Below are 20685 nucleotides of genomic sequence, written 5' to 3'. Positions count from 1 at the left end.
AGGGCGACGGCAGAAACGAGATTCGACGGCCCCCCGGCAATTCAATACAATTCTCATTGATTTTAATCAAAATGGGCATCTTAGCCAAAAAATCCGTGCCTAGTAAGCAAGGAACCGCCAAAGATCTCGATATTAACACAACGCCCGAAGCCGACACATCCCCTATAGATATCTTAGCATCCACCTGGCCCACAATCCCCATACTACCCCCGTTTGCAGCGACGCAAGACCCATAAACCGGACGCACAGCCCCCGGCGGAATGCCCAACAGATGGAAAATGACATCCGATATAATAGTCGCAGACGCTCCCGAGTCGACCAAAATGCGCACGTCCACACCTTGTATGGACCCCGGTACAGTGGACGAACCCGTAGCGGCCGCGACAACTCTCCGTGCCAATTTGCGCCACTGCGTAACTGAATGACAAGGCCCCGTCGATGGCCTTTCTTTAACAACAACAATAGGATCGCGCAACACAGGTGGTGGGTGAGGTGTAAAGCCTTGCCGAGTGTCTGGTGCGTGCCGACATGCCTGTTTCGGAGGTTCCTTGGTCGGCTTGCCCGGTGTTGTGGGCTCCTGCTGCGGCGGACCCGGGAAGCGGGCCCAGCAATCTCTGGCGTAATGGCCCCTACGGCCGCAGCGGAAGCAATCGGCCTCGTTGCGCCGAAGCGCAGGTCCTGCGTCCCGGCGGCCCCGTCCCGATGGCGTAGCGCGCGGCCCCGGCCTTCCGCGTCCCGGCCATGGAGAGGAGGCAGCCGTCAGCTCCTGTGGACCCCGCTCATCCGGCACATAGATCGCCTTTGTGGGGTCCCACCCCATCGCGCCTCCTTCCTTGACGTGTCCACCCGTCCATGCCGCCACTTGCTTCCAGCGACGGAGATTAAACTGCGCGTCCAGACACTTTGCTGCCGCCCGGGACGTGAGCTTCTCATGCCCACACACAGGCATGGGGATCCCCAGATCCCGAGACAGCTCCAGCATTTTTCCCAATATGAGGGGCTCGAGCAGATCCTGTGGCGTGTCAGGATATGCCGCCATGGCCAGCTCCAACACCGCACCCCTGAACGCCACGGGCGATTCTTCGGGTGCTCGTTGTCGTTGAGCGAATCGCCGATGCGCGTCGTCAGGTGGCTCATAGGCGTCGGCCATTTCCTCAAAAACTCCACATAACGTCTTCTTCTTATCGGCCGTTATGGAACGGAAAAATCGCACAGATTCGTCGTCCAGTAGAGTCGGCAACACTTCCAAGGCCTCCGCATCGGTCCATCTTGCCGAACGAACCGCCGCCAAAAATCGGCAGGCGAAAGCGCTCCAATCGCCCCCGATAGAGAATTCCTTAACCGTAGTAAGGTGGCGACTCCGACTCCTTTTCACGCCGTCTTCCAATGATGGTTGTTGTGGAGGTAAATTCAAAATGGCGTCGGCCCGCGGCGTGGCCAAGATGGCGGTTTGGCGCCGCGGAGCGCGCAAGATGGCGTCTTCTTGCCGCGTGGCCAATGGCGGCGGCAGGGCAGGCAACGTGGCGGGCCGTGGAGCACCTTCTCGTTCCATCGTCGTCCTTGGCGTAACGAGATGACACAGATGCGCCAGGACGTCCTTGAGTGTCTCCAGTTGTTCTGCCACCTGTTGCCATCTTTGCTCAGCGTCCGATGTTGTTGACGGACCCGCCATCGCGCCGACATCTTCCACGCCCGTCCCCGTGCTCGCCTCAGCAGGGCTCTCCTCCACCACCCCAGCAAAATCCGTGGTCGGAGGGAATTCGTCGTCGTCGGACGAAGAAGCCGATGCTGGCGCCGGGGGAATTTTCTTCCTTACTTGCTTAGACATGCCGTTTCACTTCTGACCCCAGTGTAATAAAAGACTTGACCACGATATCTGGCTCAGTGTCCTTTATTCGGTCCGTACTGCGTCCCCACACGGCTGTCTCTCTTATTCTCTCTGTGCTGGTTCCGATGTCACTCCAGTCCACATCAGCAGCCCCGCTGCTGTTCTTGTCGCTCTTGCAGCCCCACAGCAGCTCCGCTGCTGTACTCTCACACAGCTCCCTTGGCTGTTCCTGCTGCAGCTCTCACGGCCTCGTGCTGTCTCGCCTTCTCGTCGCTCCTGCGACTCCTGGCAGCCACTCGGCTGCTCCTCACACACAACCTTACTGCCTATCTCTATCTGCAGCTTTACACCTCCCAGTAGCTCCCTACTGTTCCCAGGGTTGGCTCCCGCTTCTGACGGTGCCCCCTCGGCTCGTACGCCCGCGTGGCCCCACACCTTTCCATTCACACCCCGACTGCCTTCTCCTTCCAGTTTTCCCGCTTAAGGACCCCCTACCTTTCACCCACGTCACCTGGCTCCGCCTCCTCGTGACGTCACATCCGGAAGGTCGCTTTCGCCCGCATTACACAAGTATGTACAGTCAATCATGGATGCGCCTAATGTTTCCCTGTAACGTCTTTTGGAATGGCATCATTTCTAAATATTTATTATTTAAATGCCCCTGTCGACCTGGACACAATAACGTAACTTCTCCCGGCTTAATTACTCAAATTGTGTGCATTGACTTCCAGTCGTGGTACTTGTGCAAATAATTAAATACATGTTTGTATCATGATTCCTGCAACTCTATAAGAACAGCATCTCGCGCATACAACCAATGTTATAGTTGTGTGCAGAATTGTAATGCTTCTATGTTGTCATAGTTTGGTAATACAAGTGCTGTTTTGTCACGTTTTTTTTATTTACGATGAACACCATTGTTTGTATATGGTCATGTTTGCAAATTTCACCCCTTTTTGAGTTGTACTTTGCTGGCTTGCACTCAAACCATTGCGTTTAAGCTACATATAATGTATATCAAATCAAATAACGCATTCAAATGTGTGTGTATTTTATTTATCATTTAAATTTTTAACAAAAATTCCCAGAGTGTGACTGGGCTGTGCCTCGGGTGGTGTCCGGTGAGTTAGACTGATGGCGATTCGGCTAAGTTATATGTACAGTGAGGGAAAAAGTATTTGATCCCCTGATGATTTTGTACGTTTTCCCACTGGCAAAGAAATAATCAATCTATAATTTTAATGCTAGGTTTATTTGAACAGTGAGAGACAGAATAACAACAAGAAAATCCAGAAAAACACATGTCAAAAATGTTATAAATTGATTTGAATTTTAATGAGGGAAATAAGTATTTGACCCCTCTGCAAAACATGACTTAGTACTTGGTGGCAAAACCCTTGTTGGCAATCACAGAGGTCAGACGTTTCTTGTAGTTGGCCACCAGGTTTGCACACATCTCAGGAGGGATTTTGTCCCACTCCTCTTTGCCGATCTTCTCCAAGTCATAAAGGTTTCGAGGCTGACGTTTGGTAACTCGAACCTTCAGTTCCCTCCACAGATGTTCTATGGGATTAAGGTCTGGAGACTGGCTAGGCCACTCCAGGACCTTAATGTGCTTCTTCTTGAGCCACTCCTTTGTTGCCTTGGCCGTGTGTTTTGGGTCATTGTCATGCTGGAAAACCCATCCACGACCCATTTTCAATGCCCTGGCTGAGGGAAGGAGGTTCTCACCCAAGATTTGACGGTACATGGCCCCGTCCATCGTCCATTTGATGCGGTGAAGTTGTCCTGTCCCCTTAGCAGAAAAACACCCCCAAAGCATAATGTTTCCACCTCTATGTTTGACGGTGGGGATGGTGTTCTTGGGGTCATAGGCAGCATTCCTCCTCCTCCAAACATGGCGAGTTGAGTTTATGCCAAAGAGCTCCATTTTGGTCTCATCGGACCACAACACTTTCACCCAGTTGTCCTCTGAATCATTCAGATGTTCATTGGCAAACTTCAGACGGGCATGTATATGTGCTTTCTTGAGCAGGGGGCTGCAGGATTTCAGTCCTTCACGGCGTAGTGTGTTGCCAACTGTTTTCTTGGTGACTGGTCCCAGCTGCCTTGAGATCATTGACAAGATCCTCCTGTGTAGTTCTGGGCTGATTCCTCACCGTTCTCATGATCATTGCAACTCCACGAGGTGAGATCTTGCATAGAGCCCCAGGCTGAGGGAGATTGACAGTTCTTTTGTGTTTCTTCCATTTGCGAATAATCGCACCAACTGGTGTCACCTTCTTTTTGGTTCTTTCGTTAAAGTCACGTAGAATGGAAATAATAAAGTAATACAAATAAAACATAATAAAATAATTCTCACGACGTTTCGGCCACAATGCAAGCAGCCGTCCTCAGGTGGAGAACAGGTCTGTCGAGAAAACAGAGTCTGAATGACACACCCCAGGCTTGGATCGTCTATTTAAGCTGGAATGGAGGGGGGAAGAGCGCCTTGACAAAATAATTTGCATATCAAGAGGGATTTAGCATATTTATGGGAAATGCAGATATGCGATTAGTACTGCTTGTGAATTGCGTAGGAGGTTTGGCGGGGGGTTTAAAGTCATATTATGCCCTTACATTATGCAGGATTAGCAGCATCCTAGGGAGGGGATAGGGGTAACATTAATAAAGGGAAGGAATGTTAATAGTATGTAGCTACAGTAACTAAACCACCACGTAAATAACTAAAGTATAAACTACATAGTATCAGTATACTAAATATACTCTCCAATGAGCTGAGCTACTAACAGTAAGTAATACATTACAATTCTATGTCGCAAAAAATAAAATATGCTTCCAGCTAAACTTTATTCTCTTACATCACACGGGTCTACACCGTACTATATACTGCCATAGACAAACCCAACATTAAATTATATACTGTATTACTATATCAGATACTCTGCTTCCCTTCACAGGCAAGACCTCTTCGGCAGTACTCAATTCAACCCAATTAGTCTCTATGGTCAAGGACATGGTACTATCTCCTGATGATATCCTCGTCAGTTTTGATGTAGTATCTCTTGTTTACCAAGGTCCCAGTACCTGACACCCTAACAATAATTGAGGACTTGGTCCAACATGGATTGAATTCGGATGTACCTGCGCTGGTTAGGCATTGCCTCACCAACACTTATTTTACCTGGAATGGCACCTTCTACAAACAGAATGAGGGTACCCCTATGGACTCCCCCTTGTCACCAGTGATAGCCAACATGTTCATGGAAAAGTTTGAATCAGACGCCATCCAGACATCCACCCTGCGTCCTTCCCTGTGGAAGAGGTATGTGGATGACACTTTCGTCATTTGGCCACATGGCCTCCCAGCATTGAACCACTTGTTGGACCACATCAATTCCAGACACCCATCCATCAGATTCACCATGGAAGTGGAGAAAGATGGTAAACTACCATTCTTAGATTTTCTGTTTGAGAGGAGACCTGACGGATCCTTGGAACATTCTGTCTACAGGAAAGCCACCCACACAGATTCCTACTTGAAACCCGATTCCCACCACCACCCATCTCAAAATAATTCTCTCATCAAAACGCTATACCACAGAGCTCATGGCATTTCTGACCAACACCACCTGGCCAGTGAATTAAGACATGTACATCGGGCCCTCAGGATGAACGGATACTCTGACCGCACCATCCGCCAAGCTGTTTCTCCCACCATACAGAAACAGCCACATGAAACTCCGATCAAAACTGTCACGTTACCATACATAGCAGGCGTGACCAAAAATATCTCCAAAATTCTAAACAAACATAAGATTCAAGTCCGATTCAGTACAGTACATAAAATCCGTGATCTAATTCCATCTGTGAAAGATGTTATTCCTGACTTACAATACCCTGGAGTCTACAAACTGAGTTGCAGTTGTGGTGATTGCTACATTGGAGAAACGAAACGTCATATCTCTGATCATGTCCGCGAGCACAAGTCAGATCTGAAACACGGCAAAACTGATTCTTCCGCCGTTGCCGATCATTGCTACAACGCTGTGGGCTCTCATGAAATTGTCTTTTCCGAGACTAAGGTGCTCTGCAAGCCTCCTGGCTATCATCAAAGGTTTGTACACGAGGCCATCCAAATATACAAACACAGACATAATTTCAACCGTGATGATGGGTACAAACTTAGTAATCATTGGAAAGATGTTATTAACCATGCAAAAAAGATTTAACTACACATTTGGAGCATTCCTGGCAGCGATTTCAACCGCACCACCTCTACATAACAATAAGCTCAGTCAACCATTCTACACAACAAAGACTAATTTCTGGCAGCGAGTTAAGCCGCACCACCTCTACATAATAATAGGCTCAGTCAACCATTCTACACAACAAAGGCTAATTTCCTGGCAGCGAGTTAAGCCGCATCATCTCTACATAACAAAAAGGCTTAGTCCCTTTTACATGTACCTTTACATCATCCGCACCTAGTTTACACAACAAAGGCTCATTCCTAACAGCGTGCTTCAGCCGCACCGAACCTCACAAAAATAATATTCAGGGCCTACCTTCGCTCCTCCCACCCTCAACAAATATATATATAAAATATGGTTTTCTTGTAATTTCTCTCACTTGATACAGCTATCGTGCTTTGACTGTCCCACCTGAAGACGGAAGCTTGTGTTGCCTCCGAAACGTCGTGATTTTTATATTTATTTTACTTTTATAAATTTTAATTTTTTACCTACATGACTTTACCGAAAAAACCTAAGAATATGAATCCTTGCAGTCACGAAAGCTTCAAATCTAGAATAAACATCATATCAGTGCGTTCTCGGTCTCCACAGTGTCAATCCCGTGGTGTACCTGGCAGCGGCGGTACGAATAGTGATGATAATAATAATCATACTAATGATAATAATAAGAGTTCTCTGGGAGATGTCGCTTTAACGCTTCCCCTGAGTCATGCAATTTGTTTTTCTACGTACAGTATGTGTGAATGGAAAAACAAGCATTCGTTTTGATTACATCACCCGTGATTACTCACGTGAGATGTTGACTACTTCGACTAGTATACAGGAGGACGTGGGTTCGATCCCGACCCTGGCGCCTGCTGTATATTTAGAGTTTGCCTGTTCTCCATGTGGTCATGTGGATATGTCTCCAGGTTCTCTAGTTTTTTCCCCTCCACATATTGAATCAACACCCCTTTAAAGTATCTGGCTGCCATACATTTTCACACGAAAACCACTTAGATGGAAGCCCACCACCAGTGCCGTCGTGGCCCTCTATGACTACCATCACCTCTAGCAGCAACCTCCACCGTGAACAGTGTGAGTCTGGAAAGCGAGCTGCAATTATTACTTGGCAGCCCTTTAATTGGTTGAAACCCACCACCAGGATAGTCATCGCCCGCATCGAGTACCATCACCTCTTACACCTCCCTACATCACCTTCTAGCACCCCCCTACATGCTGGGGCACACCGTTTTTAATCCCTTACATTAACAATAGCTGCCCTACCTATGCTGCTGACACTTGGGCTACGCCCATTTCAAACCTTTTATTAACAGTTTGCCTTTAGAGACTAACCACCCTTTTCCTAATGACGAACGCTTGTGTTGCAATCGAAACTGAAAGACCCAAAGAATATGAATTCCTGCAGTCACGAAAGCTTTAAGTGAAGCCATTTTCACCCTTTAACAAAAGTACAGGCGTTAGTGTATTTATTAAACGGGTCTCTTACTATAACCATAAAGAATGAATATAAAAATCAACTGCCTTCTTACTTCTGTTTTATAAATTATACATCACAACATTTGCCAAGAAGAAAAGACATTAACGAGCCCATATATCTGTTTTAAACACTCTATTTGGTACATTTCAGTGTACATTACACACATATACAGATTCCGTCTAAAGTGAGGAGCTGATTCGATGCCAAATACAATCGGATGAAGATCATTCAGAGTTAGATAATCAGCCTAGGTGCTGGCCACAACTAATTTCTGATAATTAAACTTATTTTTTAAGTGTTTTGCGGTTTATATGAGATGTTCCATATGAATTAGATCATGGATATATTGCAATTGGTGTATGGGCTTGTCTATTTCACGCAAATTATACCATTTAATGTAGAACTATTTCTCCAAGCATTTACTCCTGATGTTTTGCTTTGCAATGACGAATTACAGAGAGTGAACATTCAACACGCGGTGGATGCTCGCTGCACGAGCGATATAGATGTACAGAGTAAACATTTATCTTGCTGATGCACCACTCAATAAGCAACGGTTTGAAAACGCAGCGTAACAATGAATACATTGTGAAAGTTTGACAATTGGATTGCCACCAAAGGGGAACGCTCAGCCCTATATATAGTGCCCCAGGAGCCTCAACTAAGTGCACTCCTCTGCGCTGACAACCATAGCCTCACCATGAAAAAGGTAAAGAGGTAAAGTGTCGGTGTGTTGGTAATACACCACAATTCAGCTTAGCATCGTTTTCACGTAAACGGTACACGCCATTGTATTGTCAATATGAGGTGGGATGAAGAGGTGGTTGTTTGAAAGTACATACATTTGGTTTGCTAATAAGAACAAGCAATATGTGTGCATGTGCCTATATACAGCGTGTCACACACATACACACATATATCGCACAGCATTCACCATTGTATCTATAATTACTCACTGAGTACGCACCCACTGAGTACGTAGTGGGGATCCGTTGCATTGCTGATGGTTCACACTGTGCAGCAAGTATGGCCACATAGGTTCAAATCCTGGATGTTATATTTTACCTTGAAATCCCTCGAGATGAAACTTCTCTTTGTAAAGGGTGTCCGGGGGTCTCAACTGACACGGAGAAAATACATGACACGTAAAAAGACATTTAAAATCTATTACTGATACAATTTGGTGCGTGCAATCTAATATCACACCCAAACACACGAGTGCTGTTTGTGAATATTTTTTTCTATTCACTGCGAGAGGCTTTTGTTGGTGAATTCTAAATCAGACTAACAATATTTTAATTAATATAAAGGGTAACATTTTGGGCTTTTTTCATTCTCTAATTCTATTTGCTTCATTGTTGAACTTGCTTTTTCATGCTCTTGTTTTTGTAATTCAGTGGCCCAGGTTACTCTTGAAAATGAGACTCATCCTGGCATCAAGGGTTTTCAACTGGCTTAACAAAATCTAATTGGAATTGGGTTTGAACATGTTTGTAGACATTATAGCAGAGTGGTGGTTTCTTTTTCACAGTCACGGAAAAGAAACGGAAGATTTTCTCAGAGGAAAGCCAATTCGTCAAAATATTGAAAACTTCTGAATGGCAGTACAGTACTATATAAAACATAATGTAGTACAGTAATAGGTTTTTACCCTTTTAACTGGTACAAAATCTGACACCTTTATACAAGGCATCATGTTTGCAATAACCTCAACACAAGAAGTCAATATGCAAACAAAAAGAAACAACTCTGATGATGATAATGATATGCACTGTCCTTGAAGTTGATTGGTCCACACCCGAGACAGCTGTCTCGGGTGTGGACCAATCAATCGATTTTGTACCAGTTAAAAGGGTATAAACCTATTACTATATTTTGCCACTGGTAAAGGAGATCTCATAGTATAATGTAGTATATTTAATAAATCTATGATTCTACGTGTAAGTTCACTAAGCAGCAACTTCACAACCTTTAACGGCTCGTGAAATCCGGCGTGTGTGCCCCACACTCGGCTGCGCACCGCAGATCATCTTCTTCGAGGAGCGGGACTTCAAGGGTCGCCGCTTTGAGTACAGCCAGGACTGCATGAACATGGCGTCGAACCTGAGCCGCTGCAACTCGATCCGCGTGGAGGGCGGCGCCTGGGTCATCTACGAGCGTCCGGACCACAAGGGCAACATGTACATCATGGAGCCCGGGGAGTACCCCGAGTACCAGCGCTGGATGGCGCACAACGACCACATCGGCTCTTGCAGAACCATTCGTGGTGTGAGTATCCCAACGTGCGGCCAGTGCACAGGGAGTGGGGAGGGGGAAGGAGCAGAAAGAAAAGTGTGACCTCCCGAGTGATGACTTCCGACATTTCTTGACACTTATCTCATCCTACTGGAATTTTTAAAAGCGCCTAAATAAGGCGCTTTACGATGAATAATTAACGGTACAACGTACGTGAATATAACGGTGGTAGATGAGGTGAATTAAATAGATGAGATGAAGAAATAGGGCATCTGTGATTCGTGAATTCGGTAAAAGCGAATTGATGGCAGTGAATAATGGTGGATTGAATGAATGGGGAATGAGTGGTCGCCATGTAATGCTGTTGTACATTAACGGTGGTGGTTATGAGGGGGGGGGGTTAAGGGGTCGTGAGGTGAGCTAGGGAACAATGAGTGAGTTTTGAAAGAGCGGAAACTGAGTGAGCGAATGTGACCGCTTAATGTGGAAGTTTGTTCCAGTGAATTGGGGATAAAAAGAGAGAAAGAGCGAAAGTGTGGATTGAGCGCAAGAAGAATGAGGAACAGAGAGAGACAGCAAAGATTGAGAACGTAAAGAACGAGAAGGGGATGTAGAAAGATAAACGAGTGGCAAGATAAGGTGGGTCAAGACCATGAAGCGATTTGTTGACCCGTATTATTGTACATATTTCGTATGGTGTCGACTATTATGTGTGTTGCTGCTCACCTTTGGATTGTCATTTAAACGAACTTGAATATACTCAAACATGCAGGGTTATGCGGTGTCTTAATGTACATGCGTTTGATTTGAGCACCACATTGGCTCGTTCTCAGGTCGCACTGAATGTGTGTTGCTGGCTGTTTGGCATTTTGGGCCTGTGTTCAGCAACTGTGTTTTAATAAAATACGGTATAAGTTAGATATTTTAAAATTTCATATATATGCCTACTATGTATTAGTCAATTGACACCCTGGACACCTTTGCAATGAGATGTTTCATCTAGAAGAATTTTCCAGGTGAAATTTTCCATTAAGTACAAGATAAATTTCTAAATAAAAATCACTACCAAGAATAACGACACGAAGCTGATTTGGAAGTAGCTGAGAGCCCTCGAGTTATTTTTTGAAATTCAATTGTTTAACAAAATTATGATTGAATAATACTGATACATTAATTACTTTTTAGATAAGGCCACATAATTATCTGCCCAAATTTGTGTCACTAGATCTTCCACCACCGGAATATATCCAAACAAATTATATTGTCATGTGTACAACAGTTTTGACGCGCAATATATTATTCTTTCGTTCATTCGGTAAAGTCACGTAGAAAATAAAATGAAATAATAATCAAATACGACGTCTTCTTGGTTCTTTCGGTAAAGTCACGTAGTTCCCTTCTACGTGACTTTACCGAAAGAACCAAGAAGATGAATCCCTGCAGTCACGAAAGCTTTAAATCGAAAAATAAAATACGACGTGTCAGTTGCAACACAAGCAGCCATCATCAGGTAATAATAAATGATAAAACACAGACACGGAAACAACAATGGCAGACACATGCAGAGACACACCGAGCGAGACACACACCAAGAAAAACTGAAGGACAACGAATCTGTTGCCGAGGCCTTAAATAGAGAGACGGCGGAGGGGCCGGGGCAAAGAGAGGACTGGGGATGCAGACAAACGAACGGACCAGCGGACAACCGAGGGGACAAGGAAGGAGCAGTCTGGAATTCCGGACCACAGTGGCCGGAGGAGAGACAATGGTTTAGAGTTTGAAAATCGAAAGTTTGAGAAAGCAAATTTCGTAAAATTAAGAAGTGTAATGTAATGCAACGGAGAGAGTCAGCTTACACACAGTTAACGCATAGCCTGGTTGATTAACGTTCTCCCAAAGATTGCTAAATTAGAAGTAAAGTGTGAGTTGTGAGTAAACCTTCCCCGTAGAGGTGGTTCGAACTAGATTTACTGACCCTCTGTGTTGCATTGCATTACACTTCTTAATTTTACGAAATTTGCTTTCTCAAACTTTCGATTTTCATACTCTAAACCATTCTTTCCTCCAGCCACTGTGGACCGGAATTCCACACTGCTCCCTCGTCCCCTCGTTTGTCCGCCTTCCCAGTCCTCTCTCTGCTCCGGCCCCTCCCCCCTCTATTTAAGGCCTCGGTACAGATTCGTTGTTCTTCTGTTTGTCTTGATGTGTGTATCGCTCAGTGTATCTCTGCATGTGTGTCTGCCTATGTTTCCGTGTCTGTGTTTAATCATTCATTCTTACCTAATGATGGCTGCTTTTGTTGCAACCGAAACGTCGTATTCTATTATTATTTGATTTTATTTTCTACGTGACTTTATCGAAAGAACAAACGAGTAATTCCTGCAGTCACGAAAGCTTATAATCTAGTTTCAATATATTATTGTTTCATTTCACCCGCCAGGTTGATTAAACATTCTCACAGGCAAAGTGTGCACGTGATTTCTGAAGTTGTCTGGCTACCGTTCGTTGAGGTCATTATGGGCCGTGACCCCCCCAAACAAAATCCATTATGAACCATAATATTGGCTGCGAAACCCCACGCATTAAATCTAAACCCCTGTTTGTGTGTGGGTGTTTTCCCCATCTTTCAGCAAAACAGTTCCAACTTCCGCATGGCAATGTATCAGCACGATGACTTCGGTGGGCAAACCATGGAGCTGACCGAAGACTGCTCACACCTGCACGACCGCTTCAACATGAGAGAGGTGCGCTCTGTGAGGGTGCACGATGGCGTTTGGGTGGCGTACGAGGAGCCGCACTACCGCGGGCGCCAGTACCTGCTGGAGAAGGGCGACTACCGCAAGTGCAGCGAGTATGGCGCAATGAGCCCGACCATGCAGTCGGTGCGCTGCATCCGACGATTCTGAATGCTTTGCCACAGCTCACCGAGGTTAAAAAGAAAAAAACATGTAACAGTCTAAACTCGTGCTGAACATTCTTCAAAGTTGGAAGATAATTGTATTGGTTTTCTGTACAATAAATTGATTGAATGAGCATTACCTCTCTGAGAGTGTGATATTTCTTTTGATGCCTGACAATGGTACCAACGGGTGTGTTTGTTGATCTCATCATATATCGCTGAATATCACAACTATAATATATTTACGGGATGAGCAGTGGTTAGTGCACTGCAATATGAATCCATAACCTGAGTTCGATACCCAGATATGGCGAATACAATTAGCAAATTCATATTCTTAGGCACCCCTTGCATCCCACATTGAACAGCATGGTGAGGTATAGTCCAACAAACCCAGTGACCAACACGGCATGGAGACAACTTCATCCAACAGTGGGTAGACTCTCATCCTAATTTACAGTAAAATCCAACACATAAGTGAATTTTTTACTTCAAACTTTCGTGACGGTAGGAATTCATATAATTTGGTTCTTTCGGTAAAGTCACATAGATAGAAAAATAATAAATAAAGTGAATAATACAATTATAATAATCCAAAACAAAAAAACCCCACTAATGTAGACTAGCCTGGTTCGTAGTTGGAGTGTACTGGCAATTTATAATGTAACTGTCGCTTGGTTCTTAACCTCGGTGAGTGTACTTGCAGTCTATAATGTAGACTGTAGCCTGGTTTTTAAGCTGGTGAGCGTATTGGCAGTCTGTAATGTAATAACCATTGCTGCAGTCTATATTACAGACTGGCAATGCGCTCACCGGTTTAAGAACCAGGCTACAGTCTACAGGTCCACACCCGAAAGCCGTCTCTGGTGTGAACCAATCAGTTTCAAGGAAAATGCATATATTACTTTGTTTTTTTCAGAAAAGTCACGTAGGTGAAAAAAACCATCTAAATGAAAACTAAATTAAATCATGACGTTTCGGGCGCAACACAAGCGTCCGTCTTTAGGTGGGGTCAGACACAGCGAAAGAAACAACCACTTAAGTATTCTTTCGCTGTCTGTCCCCACCTGAAGATGGACGGTTGTGTTGCATCCGAAACGTGGTGATTTAATTTAGTTGTTTTCATTTTAATTTCTTTAGTTTTTTTCACCTACGTGACTTTACCGAAAAAAAACTAAACGTATGGATCCTTGCAGTCACGAAAACTTTGTATCTAGAATGCATATATATTCAGTGTGTTTTTTGTTTGCATTTTGACCACAAGTATTGTGGTTAATACACACATGATTCCTTGTGTAATAAACCCACTCCGGACGATATCGTATCTCTTGTCTTGTCTTTATTCGTTCTTCATTTACACAGCTCTCTCACACTGCTAGGTTCCTTTTTCCCGTTACTCCCATGACTCCCGTTACTCGAGCGTGGCGTTCACTCACTTCCCTCGCTCCCTCACACCGCTGGCTAACGGCGTTCGGGAGACAGCCTCCGGCCTGCCACGTGGCCGCTGGCGTGCCGGAGGCGCAGACGTGATCTCTCCTCGAACCTCTCCACACTGACCACGAGCTGTCTCTCTCCACCCCTTATATCACCTGGCTCACGTGATGCTACGCAGCCAATCATAAGCCTCACCCCTGGAACCTTCTAGATGTTGCTATACAGCCACAGGGCTACGCCCCTGGCTCGACGTCCCATTGGCTGCGGGCTGAGGCCGGCAGAGCCTATACCATCGCCCAGTTACGCCCGGGGAGCATCCTCATATTACACTTATAAAAAGGTTTCAGTTTTGTTGCCAGAAAAAGGGGAAAACCCCTATTATTATATTTTGGTACTGGCAAAGGAGGTCTAATGATGTAGATGCTCACCCGAGCCCTCATTACTTTGATAGTACATTGTCTTTGAGCTGTACGTCTTTTGGCGTCCTCTGGTCTAGCACCAATTGAGACGCGGCTCAAAAGAAAGACGTCTCTGGTGTGGACCAATCAGTTTCAAGGACAATGAATATATTTTCAGAGCGTATTATTTGTTTGCATTTTGACCACAAGTATTGTGATTAATGCATACGTGATTCTTTGTAAAAGGTTTCAGTTTTGTTGCCAGAACAAAGGGGAAAAACCCTATTATTACATTGAGGGAAAAAAGTATTTGATCCCCTGCTGATTTTGTACGTTTGCCCATTGACAAAGAAATGATCAGTCTATAATTTTAATGATAGGTTTATTTGAACAGTGAGAAACAGAATAACAACAAAAACTTCCAGAAAAACGCATGTCAAAAATGTTATAAATTTATTTGCATTTTAATGAGGGAAAAAAGTATTTGACTCCCTCTCAATCAGAACGATTTCTGGCTCCCAGGTGTCTTTTATACAGGTAACGAGCTGAGATTAGGAGCACACTCTTAAAGAGAGTTATCCTAATCTCAGCTTGTTACCTGTATAAAAAACACCTGTTCACAGAAGCAACCAATCAATCAGATTCCAAACTCTCCACCATGATCAAGACCAAAGAGCTCTCCAAAGATGTCAGGGACAAGATTGTAGACCTACACAAGGCTGGAATGGGCTACAAGACCATCGCCAAGCAGCTTGGTGAGGTGACAACAGTTGGTGCAAATGGGAGAAACACAAAAGAACTGTCAATCTCCCTCGGCCTGGGGCTCCATGCAAGATCTCACCTCGTGGAGTTGCAATGATCATGAGAACGGTGAGGTATCAGCCCAGAACTACACGGGAGGATCTTGTCAATGATCTCAAGGCAGCTGAGACCATAGTCACCAAGAAAACAGTTGGTAACACACTACGCCGTGAAGGACTGAAATCCTGCAGCGCCCGCAAGATCCCCCTGCTCAAGAAAGCACATATACATGCCCGTCTGAAGTTTGCCAATTAACATCTGAATGATTCAGAGGACAACTGGGTGAAAGTGTTGTGGTCAGATGAGACCAAAATGGAGCTCTTTGGCATCAACTCAACTCGCCGTGTTTGGAGGAGGAGGAATGCTGCCTATGACCCCAAGAAGAAGCACATTAAGGTCCTGGAGTGGCCTAGCCCTATCTCCAGACCTTAATCCCATAGAAAATCTGTGGAGGGAGGTGAAGGTTCGAGTTGCCAAACGTCAGCCTCGAAACCTTAATGACTTGGAGATCTGCAAAGAGGAGTGGGATAAAATCCCTCCTGAGATGTGTGCAAACCTGGTGGCCAACTACAAGAAACGTCTGACCTCTGTGATTGCCAACAAGGGTTTTGCCACCAAGTACTAAGTCATGTTTTGCAGAGGGGTCAAATACTTATTTCCCTCATTAAAATGCAAATCTATTTATAATATTTTTGACATGCGTTTTTCTGGATTTTTTGTTGTTGTTATTCTGTCTCTCACTGTTCAAATAAACCTACCATTAAAATTATAGACTGATCATTTCGTTGTCAGTGGGCAAACGTACAAAATCAGCAGTGGATCAAATACTTTTTTCCCTCACTGTACATATTTTCAAGTGAGTTTATTTTTGGCATATTAAAAACGTAAACAGTATTTTGTCATTGTAAATCAGTGTTTTAATATGTTAATAATATGATTCACGAATCGCCTGTGCAGTCTCTTCCTGTGGGAGTATTTGATCAACTTGAGAACCTAAATGAATTACAGCTGCGCGATAACAAGCTCAAGTCTCTCCCATTGCTGAGACTTTCCAGGATAGGAATCTTGGGCAAACACCTCTTGGATTCTTTTGTCATTGCTACTCAATATTTATTTACAATGCTGATATGCATAATTATTTAATAAATCAATAATTTCACCTGGACAGCCCATTGAGATGGAAAATCTCATTTGCAAGAAGTCCATGGTCCATTTTTGTGCTGCATATAAATGAGTGTAATGACAAACACCATGAGGTCAGCCCAGAGGAAGCCAAGATGGGACTATATGGGTTGAGTGAGAGTAGTAAGGGGGGTGTAGGCAGTAATTATGGAATACATGGGGGATCCTGCACAAGGCATTGAACCTGTCATGTGTACAGTGTAGCTGGGCAGGTGTGGAGGAGTGAGGACGACAGGTTAGGGGTTTTGGGAAGGTTTACCCAGGGCTGCAGATCTGACTTCTTGATCCAGGCCTCTGAAAACTATTTTTTGGGCCCTGAAAAACATTAACATCAACATTCACAAAAACATTAACAAACATCTTCATTCACAAAAACATGAACAAACATCCTCATTTACAAAAAGGCTCAGAAAATTAAAGGTGTGATATTAAACAATGGCACGCGAATATATGCCACCATGAGCTGGGTAAATATGAATTGCACAAACAACACTCCTGCTCGAATGTATAACAATAATTAATTCTTCTTTTTATAGTTGTTTTAAAACAATTTTTTTTAAATATGTAAAAAATAAATCATTATTAATATTTTAAACTAATGTATCATTAGCAAATAGCTGATATCTTACAAAGGCTCTGCAGTCTCTTCCCGTGGGAGTGTTTGATCAACTGGAGAGTCTGAGACAGTTACACCTGACATTTAACCAGCTAACGTCTCTCCCATTGCTAACGTCTCAGCGCCTCGACACTCGAACACATACACACAGGCATTCAAAATATCATTGCTTGATCCATGCTTGAGCTCATGGACACAGGCAATCAAAATATCACAGCTTGATTCATGCTCGTACACATATACACAGTTATTAAACATTTCACAGCTTGATTTGTGCCTGAGCACATAAACACAGGTAATCAAAATATCAAAGCTTGAGTCATGCTCGATCCATGCTCGAACATACACAGGTATCCAAAATACCACAGCTTGATCCATGCTGGAACACATAGACACCGATAATAAAACATGTCATAGCTTACTCCATGCCGTTAACACAGACACAGGTAATCAAAATATCACAGCTAAATCCATGCTCGATCCATGCTCAAACACATAGACACATTTATTCAAAATGTCATAACTCGATCGGTGCTCTATCCGTGTTCCATCGGAGCTCAATAGGTGCTCGATGTGAGCTCGATCCGTGTTCGATCGGAGCTCCATCCGTGCTCGATCTGTGCTCGATCCCTTCTCACACAGAGTTCATGACAACCATAAAAAGTACAAACTTCATAACATTTTATCAATAACCAAAAATATTAACATCAGAAAATTACAAACGTTAATGCAAAAAAACTATTTTAAAGTCCGCTTCCACATTCCATCAAACTTTACATGTAAAGTTAGTAATAAAAACATACATTTCATAAGCTGGCACCACGTCGATCTTCCTATATTTCTCAATAGTTTATTTCACTGCAGAAACTGCAAGACTTTCCTTGACCAGTCTTTTTTGCCTGTACCCTTCTTTTGCCTCTTTGATTGGCTGTTTGTTTAGGTTGAAATGTGTCAACACTTTGTTTCAATACATTAATCTAACTTAGGTATTTTTCTCTTGTTTTTTTGTTGCTGCCTGTCTTCCAGCTCGATTTTCTGCAGTGATACTAGCAACATATTGTGTGGGAATACTTTGTTTGCGTTTTTTCACAACTGTGCCGTGTGAAATGTTTAAATTTTACATTTTCAGTAGACAGCTGCACACGACGTGGGTAGGTTATGAGAAAGGGAAAAAAACGATTTGGGGCCTGTGGGTGAATGTGGAATGGCACTGTGGTGTTGCGTTCGCCAATGTATATCCTGAATCTTGACTTAAAGCTTTCGTGACAGCAGGAATTAATATTCTTTGGGTCTTTCTCTAGTACACCATCTATATAGGATGCTCTATCCACTGCTGGCCTAGACTAGCACTAGTACACAACGCCTTTAGCTTGCTCTATCCAATGTTGACCTAGACTAACACTAGTCCACCATGTTGATTGCATGCGCTATCCACTGCTGGGCTAGACTTCCTCTAGTACACCATCTATATTGCATGCTTTATCCGCTGCTGGCCAAGACTACCTCTAGTACACCATGCTTATTGCATGTACTATTCATTGCTGGCCTAGGCTCCATCTCTATAGCTTTTGCTCTATCATGGCCTAGACTCCATCTCTATAGTACGCTCTATCCACTGCTGGCCGAGACTCTTGTGCCCCGCCCACTCCGTTCTGACACTTGGGCTACGCTCATTTCAACTTTAATAAACAGTTGCATTTAGAGGCTTACCCCCCTTTTCTCTCCGCCTGACGACGACCGCTTGTGTTGCGATCGAAACGTCGTAGTTTTTTGTTTATTTTATTTTTATTAATTTGAACCTATCTACGTGACTTTACCAAAAGACCCAAAGAATATCTCCTGAATATATGACTCAAATATTAATTAATGATCAATAGTTAAATAAACCAGTAATTGGCCATGACCACAAACACGCTTTCTGCACATTTAGCCATCAGCATTAATACACTTCCAAATGACCATTGCGCACATTAAACACAATTTCCACTGCACCTGCCTTCGAATCGCCCGCAAGATGAGCCGACGTCAATTAAATGTGGTGATATTAATCAAGCCCGCGCGAGATATGCCACGTATTAACTGGGCCTAACTCTTGCTCGCCTCATTTTTAAACATGCCTCACAACATTTATACATTTTAAACACATCACGTTTCGATTCCATCTTGATCACACCTTCCCCTTTTATGTTACACGTCTCTGTAACGTGACAATAAATGATGACACAAAATAAATTATTTCTTACATCAAAAACAAATAATATCATTACATGTAAATATTCACTATTTTTTCTATACACATACTTACCATTTTATCTTCAATTATTATAAATACATATTATCTAACATTAATATATGATTCGTCATTACTTATTTGCTTAATTTACCTCATTCTGAAATGGAAGTAGTTTTTGCGGATATGCGAGAGTAGGGATGGAACATAGCTAACTACCTGTCTGTAAAAGCCAAATCATACACACAGAGAAAACCACGCAGCCAATTCCCTTCATCACGTCAATAAGAAACGCGATTATATAGCCCATTTTGTCGTGAAACTAACGGACCTAATTTCCTAATCACAGAGCTTTCAATAGCGAAGGAGGAATACTGCACATACCTGTCAAGCCATGAAGTTTACCCCGTATTCTTGTACAGAGAAATCTAGTTTTCAGGTTCATACAACGTAGAGCCGTTTCAATACGAGCAAAAAAAAAGGCCATTCGTTTGCGTTCCTCCCTTGTGCTGGGACTTTGTATGATGAACGTTGAGATTTATAAGGGCACTGGGTGACCAATAACGTCTCAATTGGTCTGCAATAAGGTAGGCACTGATACGGGGTTGACAGATATGTAAGAGGTTAAAATGCACATTTGCGAACCGCGCTCAAGACTTTGCCACGGTGTGCATCATCAGCATCAGGTAAGAGATCAGCTGTGATCCTGTCATAAATGACAATAGGTCTTGGTGCAGTAACTAAGCATTCAATACATTTTTTAAAAGTCAGTTAATAATGCTGATTTGAATCATTTGTAAGAAAAACAAAATTATTCAGGTGAGTTGTTCCCTGCTGTTTTTTGCGGCCATATAATTATTGTCTTTGCAAATATTTACAGTCAATCGTGGATGCACCTAATCTTTCTTTGTAACGTCTTTTTGAATGGCATAAGTATTACATATTTCTAATTTAAATGCCCCTGTCGACCTGGACACAATAACGTAACTTCTCCCGGCTTATAATTATCCAACAAATTGTGTGCATTGATTTCCAGAGACCTGGAGCCTAAGGCCTGGACAGGAGATGTAACGGTATTCCTGTGTTGGCCGGGATCCTGACGATTCGGCCAACTAGCTGCAGCTTTGATTTTCTCAGACGTGGCTAACATGGCCGGGGTTTTGCAGGTGACAGGACAAGGACATAGCTACATTTGTCTGCCAAACTCCTTCTCCCCTGGACAACCGCTATTAACTTCCCACAAACCTGGATGATCCTGGGCTCAATAAACCCCGAAATGGAATTTGAACTTGCAACCGTCTGATTGTCAATCAAGCACTCGAACCA

General features: G+C 43.7%; 1 protein-coding gene across 1 annotated transcript in view; it reads left to right on the top strand.

The window, feature by feature from the left end:
- Positions 1–12837, top strand: part of LOC144720440 (uncharacterized) — a 29043-nt gene extending 16206 nt beyond the window's left edge. The window contains exons 5-6 of the mRNA XM_078597242.1: positions 9590–9832; positions 12430–12837. Of these exons, the coding sequence (XP_078453368.1) occupies positions 9590–9832; positions 12430–12705 (519 nt within the window). The 3' untranslated portion in view covers positions 12706–12837. The remainder of the gene's footprint in view (positions 1–9589; positions 9833–12429) is intronic.
- Positions 12838–20685: the final 7848 nt, after the last annotated feature.

The sequence above is a fragment of the Lampetra planeri genome, chromosome 8, assembly GCF_965212315.1.
Source record: "Lampetra planeri chromosome 8, kcLamPlan1.2.h2, whole genome shotgun sequence".
NCBI classification, from domain to species: Eukaryota; Metazoa; Chordata; class Hyperoartia; order Petromyzontiformes; family Petromyzontidae; genus Lampetra; species Lampetra planeri.
The sequence above is the reverse complement of the archived record's forward strand: the minus strand, read 5'-3'. Positions and strand labels throughout refer to the sequence as shown.